Source organism: Mchenga conophoros, linkage group LG1 (assembly GCF_057382185.1).
Source record: "Mchenga conophoros isolate Kocher_MC1m ecotype Shallow Benthic linkage group LG1, M_conophoros_male_GT1.1, whole genome shotgun sequence".
Taxonomy (NCBI): Eukaryota; Metazoa; Chordata; class Actinopteri; order Cichliformes; family Cichlidae; genus Mchenga; species Mchenga conophoros.
In genome coordinates, this window is record NC_140526.1 from 9752744 (window position 1) to 9767053 (window position 14310).

The following is a 14310-nucleotide window of genomic DNA, read 5'->3' on the forward strand; positions in this document are numbered from 1 at the left end:
TAAAAACAAAAACAAACATTAGATGTAAAATAAATCCAAATGTGTGTGTACATGACTTTGTGTCTACCTGTAGAATATGTGTTTACAGCATAATATTGTGTATATGTTCTCAGTAGCCTGAAAGCAAAGTCTCAATGTAGCGGCAGAGCAGTTGACTAGACTCACAGTAAATTGTGACAGTGAGCAGGGCAGACTGGGACAGCCCATCTTAGTCTTTAGCGATTGTGTTTCAGTGTGTTCGCCTGGCTCTCCCTGTGGTGCGGTGTGTTGTGGAGCAAAAAGCCACTGCTGGGAGCCACAGTGGAAGAGATCAATTGTACTCATTCCTGCCACCTGAGATTCAAGTGTTTCTGTAATACTGCACAGCTCAATCGATACTTAAGCAAGGAGCTGGGAACCAAGAGCACAGTCCATGCTTAGTGGTGGGATGACTCACACAGAGATAAAACATGTATTTACTCCTGTATATTTGTGCTCCCCAGCTGTGAGCAGTCTGCATGAAAAATAAGCCAAATGACTCATCAGGCCTTTATTTATTTATTTATTGTGTTTCCATTATTTTATTATTCAAATATTTATAATTTTATGATTTATTTTTGCAGCACATAGTTTAGTATTATTAATGTTATCATTTGGAAATTATTTTTTTTTATGAAATCAATTAGATTATCATTTAGAATGTAATAATAATAATAATGATAATAATAATTTTCCTAAGTAGAAATACACCATATTTAAAATAGTACATGCAAACGAAGAATTTGTCATAATTAAGCAAGAATGTGGGAATGTTTTATTTTTCTTTTTGTTCTTTGAAGGAATCTCTCAGGAAGCCGATTTACTGCACAAACAGAGCTCAGGGGAACAGATGTGACTGTTAAAAAGAAAACAGGCACTGTGGGTAAGGATCATTTAGCTTCAACGTCTCGAAATCTAAAACGTAAATATTGGGGATTTCGGCTTTGTAAAGAGGAGGGGAGCGCGCCGAGGATGCTGGACAGAAATTAACAGATCCTGCATTGCAGGATGTGCAACGATGTGTTAAATTAAATGCAGCTGTTGAAATACAAAAGGGGAACATTTTTCACTTTGAATAAAAAATGCAACGCAAACGCCTTTAAAGTCGTCAACTGTATCCGGATAACCGAGCGATCGTCTTGACAACCTTCTTTGGAAAGCACTAACTAGCTCGTCGCTTTCTTAATACAAGTTCTATTTTCAACTGAAGACGACGAAGAAGAAAAATAACGCCAACTGCGCATCGGACACCTCCTGCTTAACTATCTGCTCCGGACACACCATCCTTTTACCCGCTGCGACGCGCTTCTTTCTTTCTTTCTTTCTTTCTTTCTTTTAAACCCTTTGTAAATAAATTGCAGAAGGGGGCCTTTTCCTTTCCACGGATACGCTTTGAATTTATCCGATTCTGTGGAACAGTCATTAATTGGAGATCTGGAGAACTAGCTATAGAAACTACGATGTTCAAACAGTGTTCATTTTAAATTAAAGAGCAGGAAAACTCACACCATCAGCACCCAAGCCTCCGTTTCTGTAGTTTGTGCACGGAAGTGTGGAGGCTGCACGTGAACACAAATTCTTTAAAAGAAACAAAAGTTGCTTATTTAATTTATTTTTTATTTCTGCTTTTTTTCTTATGTATAGTTGTTAGTAAATGTAAAGAGACGGTATTTTTAAAATGAGGAAATAAAAGCACACAAACACACAATGTTTCTTTTGGAAAACTGATGTATTTGATTATTAGAGTAAAGAATTACAGTATCTTAGTTGTTAGTAGGTATTAAAGTGTAGAGAAACTGGACCCATAAAGATCTTCCAACTTTCCAAGAAAGTGCATGTAACAGTCCGAAGGTTGTCAAACCCGATATATATTTATACTTATAAAAACACTATCATTTTGTCCCCTGGCCGTGATGGACTTCTTGTGAGAGCTTTATGTACATTTTCTTGCAAGGGAGCTTGTATTTCCACATCTGAACATATTTACAGAAGCTTCAACACATAACTTTGCACTTGATGTCAGTGAGGATGCTGGGACATAGCAGCAATGTGGAAATCCAGCTCAGATACTAAAAGTGATCCTTCCAATTTGATTAGCTGTCTCAGTTCCAAAATCCAGGAAACAGGCCAGACTGAATGTTCCTCTATTTGTAACCGTCTTGCTCTCAACAACAATAAAATATGAGCAACAGAAGATAGAAGAAAAAAAATGGAAGTAAACAAAAAAAGTAGAAAGTACAATACAGAGACTGTAACGAGAAAACAAATTAACACTAAATAAACCCTTGAAATGTAGCAAACTTCAATGTTTTGTCTTCATTAAATAAGATAAAGGTAAATAATAATCGGAAAGAAAGGAACTACAACATCATTTAGTCCCTTGCCTGAATTTCATTGTTTTGTCTTGATGAGGCGGGGTGGGGGGGATTCATGAACACACAGATGTTAGACCATCTACAGAAGATCAGTGTACATTATTTACAGCAAGTCTGTTCGCTTATTACAGGGCTAATGCATCACATGAACATAGACAGTTCAATTATAGCTACTACAGACAGAAAATAACTTAATGCCAAGGTAAGGTTATCTAACCAGATATTCTAAGTTTCAAAAGCACATTTTTAAAGCACCCATTGTGGCTTTAAAATAAACAAAACCTAATTGTTAATGCTTCCACTTGGTTTCAAGCAAGGTTATAATCACTAATAAATAAGCTCCTTAAAACTATAACATGTACATTGTACAAAAAAAGCAACTTGTCTTCACACTCATGTTCGTAAAGATTCAATGGCGAGCAAAGCAGTTCAGCTGATTTTATCCCTGTCTTGTTCTCTTCCTCTGTCTGTGTCTACATATGTGTACAGTATGCCTTTAGGCATCTTTATGTGTCTGTGCCCAGTTGAGGACATATACTAATTGGTGGCAATTTCTTTATTGTCCTCCATGAAGCGTGTGAACCGGAAGTGGGCCCCATTCTCTGTGTTGGCCATTTTCTCCAGACCAGCCAGAGCAGCATTGGGCTCCGTGTTGTGTAGCTTATCAAGGCTGCCTGTCAGGCCACCTATGGGAGAGCTGCCCCCATTTCCGACACCACCTGACATGGGTGGGATGCCTCCGTTCTGGATGACAGAGATTTCATTTGTCTTCATTGCAAGACCATTGGAGAAGGCCGCAGCATACTGATTCCAGAAACTGGTCGGGTCTCCGTTGCTTGCCCTTGATGCCATGTCCTTCTGGAAGATCTCGGGAAACTTGACTGGGTTGGTGCCAAGGAAGGCCATCGGGCCATCTACGGAGAGCCTGCGGCCACGTCTGGCAGGAGCGCTGTTCCACATGTGGGTGCCCATGTGAACCTACACAGACGGAGAGGGAGAAGAACAAAAGAGAGGAGGTGAGAGACAGAGCAATGAGCGGGATGAAAACTAGTGATGTTTACAAACTTGGCCACAAGAGCTGCACATGAGATGATGCAATGGAAAAAATAATAATAATGCTTGAGTGTGAATTAAAATAGCTTCACACCCTGAGTGCAGCAGATCAGTTAGCTGCCTATGCTATGAGAAGTACAAACACTGTGTAAACATCTTTTGGCAAGACTGATACATGCTGTTTAATCTGAACTTTAATTTGCTCATCTCACAAGGGGACCGCACGGCTGAAGCAAAAATTGCACTGTCCAGTTTCATTGCCCCAGCCAGTATTACATGTGACATTTCACCTCTGCCCATACCCTTTCTAAGAACAAGACAACATTCTGCTTGGACATTTTTGAAACACTGCTCCAAAATAATTGTATTTTAATGTGGCTCATATACAATAGTTTACACAAAGTTAATGAGCCTTTTTTAAAAAAAACTGTGAGATATCGCTGTAAGTCTAGTATCATCCAACAGACTGAGCTTGATTCAGTAAATCTTTTAGAAATAAAAACAAACAAACAAACAAAAAAAAACATATGCCCTTATTTCTCCACTAGGAATTGGAGATTGAGACATTCAAAAATAACTAACATAATTGGAAATTAAGGCCACATAATCCCCCAAAATCCTAAAGATCACTAAGCAGATCTTTTTCTTGATGATTTAAGCCTGTGACATTTTTTACAGAATCCGTTATGGAAAAATACAGACTGACTTACTCACAGTGATTATACCTGATAATTAATTGTGTGCACTGGATCATTCTTAGCTGATCACATGCTGGAATTTCTCTCCAATAATTATATTACATGCATGATTCAGCTTTTCCATTTTTTTCCCTCTAAGAGCAGTTCCTTTCATTAATTATACCACATTACCACATCTTGATGCCTAATGCACTGACATGCCATATAAAATTAAATAGTAACCCTGAGACTCGTTTTTCATGAACATTCTCACGCACATACTTTTAGGAGGCAAATAGTTTGCTGGGTGTTTCGACATTTACCTTGAGGTTTCCTTTGGTGGTAAAAGCTCGGCCGCAGATGCTGCAGGCAAAGGGTTTCTCCCCTGTGTGGGTTCTCTCGTGGATCTGCAGAGCACTGGCGGAGGAGAAACACTTTGCGCAGGTATGGCAGAAGTGTTGCTTGGGAGTCCTGCGTGGTGGAGCAGTGGAAAGCACTGGGGATGTTGAGGCAGATGAGGTGACCAAGCCAGGGGGTACCTCCTTGTTTTCCGGATGAAGGTTATGAAGGAAACCATTGACTTCTGGTTTGCTTAGAGAACCGACAGATAGAAGAGAAGGAGTTGGGCTGGAGGACAGGCTGGTATTTGATGGCTCAAATAGCTGTGAGGGCAAGTCTCGCATTTGATGTGTTAGCATATGCTGCTTGAGATTGCCCTTGGTGGAGAAACCCCTGTTACATGCCGTGCAAATAAATGGTCTTTCTTTGGTATGGCTTCGATAGTGAATGTCCAAGGCACTCTGACAAGCAAAGGTCTTCCCACAGATGTCACAGGATGTATTCTTGATGGTGCTACGCTCACGGAAGGGGAAAATCATGCCCAAAGGGTCTTTTGGTGAACTGACAGATGTCAGGTCCAGGGCTCCAAGGTTGGAGGGATGTGAGTGCAAGAGGCTTATACTGGTGGGGTCTGAAGATAAGGCCCTTTGGTGCCTTTCTTCGAGGCTCGGGGATTTGTGTGGTTGTGGCTGCATGCTAGTGGGTGATGGCGCCTGCATGGAGGAGGTAGATTCTGACACCGCTGGACTCCCGACGCTTTGGCTTTCAACATCACCTCCCAGAGATGAGGAGTCATTGGTGAGACAGTCACCTTCAATTAAGCCATTTGCAATAGCCTTCATCTGGATCACATTATGTTCCTGCATTTCATTATTATATTCTTGGCCATTCCTCTCTTGCCCTTCCTGGGTAGCCATTTCAGGGGGAGCTGGGGAGTTACATAGACTGTCATGGGAAGCATCAGCAGATCTGGGTGTATCTGGCACACTGCTGTCTGGACCCTCTTCCATTCCTTCAGTGTTGTCATCAGAAAAGTTGTCAAGATCATCAAAGTTTCTCTCTTCAAATGAGCCAGTATCAGAAGCCATGGACTCTGGATAACTCTCTGGCAGAGGGGTGTTGGGGATCTGCCCACCCATATGCATACGGATATGTTGCTGTAGAACGACAGCATTCGTGAACTTCTTCTGACAAATGGGACAGGAGTGTTGAACTCTAAGAGGAGGCATGGCCCTATGAACACTGTAGTGGGTTTTAAGATTTCCCTTGGTGGTAAATGCCCTGCCACAGATTTTACACTTGAAGGGCCGTTCCCCAGTGTGAGTGCGATAGTGCATTTTCAGTGCACTTTGGCAGCTCAGCACCCGGTGGCAAATGACACATTCATTTGGGTCTTTCACCTTTCTATCAATGTTCTCCACAAGTTGTTGTAACTTGGATGTCTCCGATCCCTGGAGAGGATCCAGAATGCCTACAAAAGGGAACTTAGCCTTGAACTGATCAGACATAAGGGGCATGAGTGGGTTGGTCATCATGGGTGGGCTGGTAGAAGTTGTATACTCTGCAATGCTTTCTGATGCACAACTCACATTTGTCATGAGACCCAAAGTCTTGCTGCCTTCGTCAGTTTTTCCATTTGAGGTAGGCAGTGTTGCACCTTCACCCTCTTCAGATACACCATCATTACTTTTAGCTGAAGGCTCAGTGGCACCTGAGTCACTCTTTGCAGTAACAGAAGGACTAGTTATGGCTATTGAATGATCTTCCTTTTTGATGAAATGTGGCAGGCTTGGCATGGTTGGTGGTAGCAGCATGCCGACTGATGATGTCAGAGTAGGCAAAACTGGTTTACTGTCAAGCCAGCTGGTCACAGGTTTCTCAGGTGGTATAGACATGCCGTATGGAATGCCAGTGCTTGTTGGTATGTTGTCTAAATGCTCAGGAACAGGGTAAGGGTTCATCTGGATATGAGGGTATTTTTCTTTATGACGCTGAAAATGCACCTTCAGGTTACCACGAGTGGAGAACCGGTTGCCACAGATATTACACTTGTAGGGTCTCTCACCAGTATGTGAGCGCAGGTGAATTTGCAAGGCACTGTCGCTCCCAAACACCTTGCCACAAAACCTGCACTTATGTTTGAAGAAAGCATCATCAGAGCTGCTCTTATGCTCAAATGAACTGACATTTGGCGGCTTGTCTTTTCTCTGCTGGGCCAAAGCTGCTAAAGAGTTGAGGTCCTCTACAGTGGTGCCAACACTGGACAGAGAACTGGAGAACATGGGATTTCCAGGTGGGGGTTGAGGTAGAAGGGGATTCACGGCCGAGCTTAACAAGCTACCTATTCCAAATGCTGGCGTCGATGACTTTGCTAGTGAGGAGCTGCTTAGTTGAGAATGAAGGCTACTCATATGAGTGGGCCTTTTGTCAGAGGATTGGGGATTGATTGTTGATGGCCCCAGTGTGGTAATGCTCTGAGATGTCTCACTGCTGCTTGGGTTGGACTGAGGTAGCTGTGCTGCTGCAGCCAGCTGCTTTATGCTGCTAATACTGGCCGACTGGCTGGCCAGGTTCTGTGCTAGGCCTGCGGCTGCCGCCAGCTGTTGAGAGAGATGTGAGCTGAGTGTGGTCAGGGGGCTGGCAGCTGGCCCCATTGTGCCGGGAGCAGAAGTTGGAGGTACCTGTATTTCTGGTGATTGGGAGGCTAGTAGCAGTATCTGATGGCGAATCTGTTCAATAAGCTGAAGCTGGTGGATCTGTTGCTGTTGCAGGGCTAAGAGCTGCTCCATTAGTGCTGGCACCCTTGGTCCTCCAGTCGAACGGGCTTCTTGGGAGAATTGGGCCACAGCCACTTTGGTGCTCTGCAGATTTTCAATTATGACATTGCTGTTGATCATGGAGAAGTTCCCCAGTTCAGTTAGGTTACTGAGCTGAGGTAGTGAGGCAGAGATAGCTGAAGTACCTACTGCGGGGCCAGAGGTGCCTCTATCAGCATGGCTGCTGACTGTATTAATGGGGCTTCCGCTCTCTGTATGACTGCCGTCCTCTTCGTGACCACTGCTCATTCCGGAAACGTCCACGTCCATGGATTCGTCTTTTTCAAGAGTGTTAGGCTCCAAAAGGTCACTGCCCTCTGTTTGATCAGTGTTATTAGCTGTGTCATTCATCTGGTCATCGGGATTATGAGGAGGAGACCCAGGCGAGAAAGTTCCGACAGGGGAGGCAGGATTTTCATTCACTATCAGAACTAACTGATTCTTAGTGCAATTCTTCTGGTGTTCCTCAAGATCTGATAGTTCAAAGAACTCAGCACAACATCTGCTACAGACATGGGCGTCTGACTCCTTGCAGGGGGGGTCCTCGGAGCAAAGTTCTGTGTCCCCTGAAAAAGAGGAAACAGAGGATTAGCGATTAGAAATGTTTTGCAGCTGAAGAAGCAGATTTATCTTCTTGAATTCAATTGTTGTTAATCTTAAGTTAATCAGTTTTAACACCTATCCTTCTGATGTGTTCACGAAAAAAGATTAAAAGGCAACAGTAAGCTGGCAGAAATGAGGAAAGACCTTATTCAATGTAGTGGCCTCTGAAACATGATAAGAGGGGATACAAAATCAATGGGAACTACTCAAATATTGGTTAAAAGTGATCTTTGAAGATGTACATCTGGGTTTCATCAGGCCAACCAAAGGTAATCATTTTCTCTAGATAATCCATCAAAATATAGAATAGAGTGAAGTCAGGATCATTGGGTCTTAATGAAATTTCATAGAAAAGCATTGATTTCCTATATTCCATGCCCTTCAAAGTCTACTTGTCCACTCGGTGCAAATCAAGCATTTGAAGGACTTATTAGACTTTCAATTTGCTGTCAACTTTGCTCATTTTCAGCCAACTACAGGCATCTTGGACAGGTTATCTATGTCACTAAACTAATTTGTATCCACTCAGCCTGCAATCACAGTGAGACAAGAACAACAGAGCCTGTGGCACCACATCTACTGCATATACACAAGAAAGCAAAAACAAAGAGGAAGAAATTCAAGAAAGAAGTTTAAGGTAAACAGTTACTCAGTTGATAACCAAAAAACATGAAACAAATCTGCCATCTATTACAAGAATAAAAATATTTATTATTCTTAAGACTTTTGTTTAAGTATTGTCCAATAAACCCAAAAGTTAAATCCAAGAAAGGACAGTTATCAGTGAATTCATTTAAGGAAAAAAAAAATGCCTGAAAGGGATTAAATAAATAAATAAATACTTGGTCAACGCTAAAGAGCAGTGTGGCATATGAGAACGCATGCATCACAAACTTGCCAAAACTAAGAAGGCAGACACACCAGTTCATAGAACAAGCATAACAGAAACTTCTCTTGTTACTTAGACAAAAATTCTAAAGTAACGACCACATTCCAAATGCGCACTGAAATAGGTTTTGAAATTTTCCATTTTAATAAACAGGACGAGTCAGGGAATGAAAAGGCAAGACGACACCCTGCCCCCAGAGCCACTGCTGTGCTCCAGACTTTCCTTATTCATTTCCCTCTTTGTCACACTAAAATCTCGCTATTTAGCATACAAGTTGATTTACAAATTGCATTTCTCTATGAATCCCTTTCATTGTGCCTCTGGCCCCTCAACACTTTCATCAGGGCCAAGAATTCATTTGCAAATGAAACCCAGAGAAGTGCAGCCCTGCCCCACAGAGAGACAGGATGCCTTCCCATTGTTCACACAGCATGGGAGCGGCGGGGATCGTCGGCACAGCCTGGCCCTGCTCATCTCAGTCGACTCAAAGCAGATCCTGTTTAATTCAGGGATTATCTCCCTCAATGTTTCTCCGCTCAGAGACATCAGATAACGCAAAGTTGCCATGACAGTAAACCCCGGCCCTCACACCACCAAACCATGCAAACAGGGAAGACTCAACTTTAATGATAACTTTTCATGTTAAATCCCCCCCCCCCCCCCCCCCACAATTCCACCCACCCGTCTACCTACACCCCAAGCGTTAATTTTGAAAAAATGTGTTTGATTCATAGTGTGAGAAATGTGAGGATTAAATAAACACCTTTTCTCTTTTCTCAAGGTTCACTGTACACAAATTAGTGTGAAGAAAATCAAATCATATGAAAATGAGCAGGATGAAAATAGAAGAATATAGAAAAAACAAAAACTTTTGCCTGACTTTTGGAAGATGCAGAGTTATTCATAAAAAATAAAATACCTGAGTTTTCACTGTGTGTGTGTCTGTGTGTGCAAATCTACACACAGCAGAGAAAAAGCTCTACAGTGGAATTTAATTAATTCACTATTTAACTCACAAACATAATAAGTGTGTTTCTTTAATTGAATAAATCCTAACAAATACTAAAACATTATTTTCTGTACAGTGCATTTTCAAAAATTGTGCACTTTCAAATTATTTAAACTTATCAAACAAATGCCACAATAAAACAAATGCATGGATAAAATACAACTATCGCTAGAATATAAAATTACACTAAAAAAGACAGCAAAGACAGATGAGCTTTCCCCCAAAATGTACATTTCTATACTCTAACTAAGGAACTGCTAAGACTCGTCATCAAATTGCAATGCAGCAAGGGACATTGTCGTCTTCCGAACTCTATCACAAGTTTAAGGAAAGCCAATGGTAAAAATGCCTTTACGGCTGTACAGTGTAAGAATCATTTCACCACCAACTGCATATGACTTTTTACACTGCCAAAATATGTCTTTACTTGATGACCGAAAAAGGATCAAAACTGAATTAATGCATCACTACAAATCCACTGTCCACATAAGACTAGGAGCAAACAGCGCAGATGCTAGCATTAGGCTTAATTCCTAAAATAGCAAGGATTAACTTCAAATTACAATTAAGATAAAGTCAAGCTGGTATGAAGAAAGACTGTAAACTTCGATAGAATGTCTATCAATAGCACAATGTAAGTAGTGAGCAGAGCTAAAGGGCGTTAAGGCAGACAGCAAGAGGACGGAGCCTCAAAGAGATTGACCAAAAATCTGAATATGAGAGACAAGAAAGTAAGGATTAGTCAAAAAAGTTGGAGAGCTTTGAGAGATCCTACATTATTTTTTCGCAGGGGGCCTCTGTGAGCGTCTTGACACTTGTAACTTCAGGAGGGTTTCTGCTCACATCTTCTCCAGCCCTCAGGACTCATCCCACTGAACACTAGATGGGGTTCCACTAAAGCTGCCGTGGTCCAGGACAAGATTCAAATCTCAGAAGCTCTGCCCCGGTGACATGGTTAAAGCTTAAGGGGAGGGAAAAAGGCAAAGCAAGTCCTTCAGGCTACACCTAAACTCACACCACATAAACAATGGCAAAATGACAAGCGAGGCACTCTGTGTTTGCAGGGAGAAACAGCGCAAAAGGGGGCTGCCCTGCCAATCTCTCCTCTAGGGGGGCCACTCTGATAGGGCATAAGGGGATGGTCACAACATTGATAAGGCCCCACAGTCAAACACACTCTTAAATAAAAAAGCTGAGGCCTTGCTGGGCTGCCTGCAGCTCTCATCAGCAGGGTCAATGGCAAGGCAGAGAGGAACACAGTGAGCCCTGAACTCTGATCACCTCCAAACAGAGGGACGCTGGCAAAGGTTAAAACAGCTCAACATCCCACCCTCTGTGGCTCTCACTCCGACCTCCCAGTAACTACAGCCCTGAGCATCACTGATATTCAGCTACAAATACAATGACTTTCTGTTTCCCTTTCTGCTACCAGAACACTCTAGAAAGACACACAACTCATTTATAATGAGCACTGCTTCAGCTAAATAATCCCAAACTTAAAGACAACATGGTCATACTCTTATAATTACATACACAAGACACTTGCAACTATTTTAGCATATGGCCTAGACATAATTAGGAATTTTTGCATTCTGCAGATGGGTTGTTGAAACAAGTGACTTTCCCTCACTCCCCTTTATTAGATTTAAAGGAAATTTAGGGGAAAGAAACAGCACTCAGGGATAGACAAGGTTTTGCATTAATCATCAAGTTCCTAAAATCACGTGAAACAGCGTTTCAATGCGTGACTTTCTCCCGAAAGGAATATTTATTTTAAATATTTATTTGAAATGCACATGCTTTTCAGGTTGTGCTAAACACAGTGTACTGCACAGATTTTTTTTATTTCCTCGCATGAAATCTGTAGGCCATTTTTCTAAAAATTTAAATCAAAAGATGTATTTATTTTTAAATTGCAGAAAGTATAAATTTTGTGCGGCAAAATTCGATCACACTGCGCCGAATAACAAAGTCGGGGCTTCTTTCCATTTATGAACATTTATGAAATTACTTAAAATATTAATGGATATTTTTTTCCTCCTAATGAACGCATGACTGAAAAGTCGGTCAACAAAAATACACGCTGCAACGTCCTGTAGCGAAATGAAAGCTTTATTTATAACTATTCTACAGTGATCTGAAACGCAGTTTTATTAGTGTCTTGTTTGGCTCGAGTATTCCCCTTTTCTACAAAAACAAAGCAGCTTGCAATTAATTATAACTTTACTGGCTTATGTTGGCCTCTGAAACTCTGAGAGCTCATGCAAAGTCCTGAAAGCCACTTTGTACAAACTCATTTCACATTTTAGGCACCACATTTCTAACAAAGCATTCTTACTGCAGTTTTTTCAAAGGTGTAAGATGGTCGCATTGGCTACAAGTCCGCAAGTTAAAATTAGGAAATCGGTTTATCTATATCGACATGAAACTATCTTTTGGACGAATCGGTTGTGTATTTGTGGAGACAGAATGGCCGAGACAAAACTTCAGTTTCCCAAATATTTGTTTTCTTCTTCTTCTTCTTTTTTATAAGAAAAAAAAATTGCCTAAAGACGGGTAAACTAAAGAGACCGTCACAGGAGGAACTGGGAAAGATGTTTGTTCATTAACGTTCTCCGGCGCACTCTGTCCTCCTTTCATCTTACTTAAAAAAAAAAGAGTAACAAGCCATGGCGTAGACTGTTGATATATTTTCATAAAAGAAGGAGATATCTGTACGAGTTTGCAGCGCAAAGTTGAAGCACACGGAATACGGTATTTGTCGGTCCGGGACCAAAGAAAAGTTGGGAGTCCCGACAGGGGCGACAGGGTGGTCGATGTCGAGGCAAGACGCCGACCGCTGAACGCAGGGAAGCCTGAGTGCGAGCGGAGCGATTATTTATTTATTTAAAACGCGCTAAAGTTAAGATTAAAAACTTTTGAAACTTTTAAGTCACACCGAGCTCAAACCCAAAGAAAACGCACCATATCTGTGTTCTCATATTTCACTTATTAACCGCCTAGAACTGAGTTTTAACCTCTGATAATAAAATAATCAGCGCAGAAATGTCAAGTTACCCCAAATTGTTCTTGGTACTTGAATAATGGGAAATTCGTGGAAAATCGGTGCATCAACTTTTGTTAAAAGTCGACCATACTTTCATCAAGAAGTCACTTGAATTTGTAAAGAAATCAACAAAAAACTAACAGCATAAACTCCAATTCAAAGTCTTCCTTAACAGTGAGAGTTGACCGCGGACACAATAAAAACATCGCTTAAAAGAAAGAAAAATTCACGGTGATTGCATAAAAGGAGCGTTGGGTTACTTGGACTCACCATTGTGCTCCGATAAAGGCAGATGAGGGTCGGATTGGAAGTGTTGAGGCTTCGCTTGCTTCCTCCGCGACATGCTGGCTGGCACATCAGCAGGCAAAGAATAAAAAAATGACTACAAAACCTTCTAAAAAATTACGTAAATCGAGAACATCCACCGCGCATGTGCCCCGTTATGATTATCAATAATGCTCTGCGATTAATCATACGGGGGCTTCTTTGAAAGGCGATTGGCACCTTGCCAGCCCCCCTCCTATTCAAATGAAGTCTCTTTAATCAATTAGCTCCTGATTTGCTGGGGACTCTTGTCTCTCTCTCAGCTCCCACCCAATGAGTTGATCCGTATGAGGAAGAAAGGCTGGGTTTTCCAAACTCCCTTTAGATACGGTTTAACCCCTTCTGTTAGCCAAGTCAAGGCTTATCTTGACTACTACAGGGGAATGTCAGCGTCTCGAGTCCATGCCCGCGACAGTATCTTTCAGTCTTTTGCAGTCATCACAGTTTATTTTCTTTCTTTTTTCCTTTTCCCCTGTTGATGTGGATTGACGGGACGCTCGCAACTCAAACCTTCACGATCTCCAACCAACTTTAATTTCACTACAACTCGGTAGTCCGTTCTCCACTCTTGCGTAAAGATCGCTGTAATACAGCTCTTGTTGTGTGCACACCGTCACCTACTTTCTGAAGAGTTTGAAGCGAAGCTCCCGGTGCGGTAAAACGCAACGTCTCGCCAGCATGTTCCGTGCGTAAATGGCACCGTTACGCGTTCCCAAAAGTCCAGAGTGAGATCCGACGTCCCAATCACTTTGATTTGATTATTATTAGCAAAAAGAGGGGTTACTTACTAACACGTTTTCATCACACACTGCGTTCCGCGAATAAACAAACTTTGAGGGCCCGTGCGGCAGTGGGACAAATGTGGAGCCCGGCCCATCGAGGATCTGATTGGTCATCGGGCTATTCAGTCACGTTACCATTCACCTCCACCTCCCTCTCCCTCGCTCCCGCTCTCTCTCTTTCTCTCTGATTGAGCACAGCAGAGCCAAACGGTTTGTGCGCGCCGGGATGATCAGTGGTAAAGAGCGGAGAGACAGAAGTCTGTTCATCTGAATGGGGATAAATTAAGCTTTTAAATTCTTCCCCAAACACTTTTTTAACGAATGCTTGCCTCATATCCATGTCACGCGGACTAATCTATATTTCACATCATGCATTTGG

The 14310-nt window shown here is 41.9% G+C and overlaps 1 protein-coding gene across 2 annotated transcripts; it reads right to left on the reverse strand.

Annotated features, from left to right (window-relative positions):
• Positions 1-1728: 1728 nt before the first annotated feature.
• On the reverse strand, positions 1729-13986 carry sall1a (spalt-like transcription factor 1a). 2 transcript variants are annotated; one of them, XM_085252327.1, is made up of 4 exons: positions 13096-13986; positions 10555-10740; positions 4447-7844; positions 1729-3371 (listed from the first exon to the last, which is right to left on the reverse strand). In XM_085252327.1, the coding sequence occupies exons 3-4, from the start codon at positions 7627-7629 to the stop codon at positions 2931-2933; spliced, it is 3624 nt and encodes a 1207-aa protein (XP_085108453.1). In that variant the 5' UTR covers positions 7630-7844; positions 10555-10740; positions 13096-13986; the 3' UTR covers positions 1729-2930. The 2 variants fall into 2 exon arrangements, with proteins under 2 accessions (XP_085108453.1, XP_085108368.1); XM_085252242.1 differs by lacking the exon at positions 10555-10740.
• Between the last annotated feature and the right edge of the window lie 324 nt (positions 13987-14310).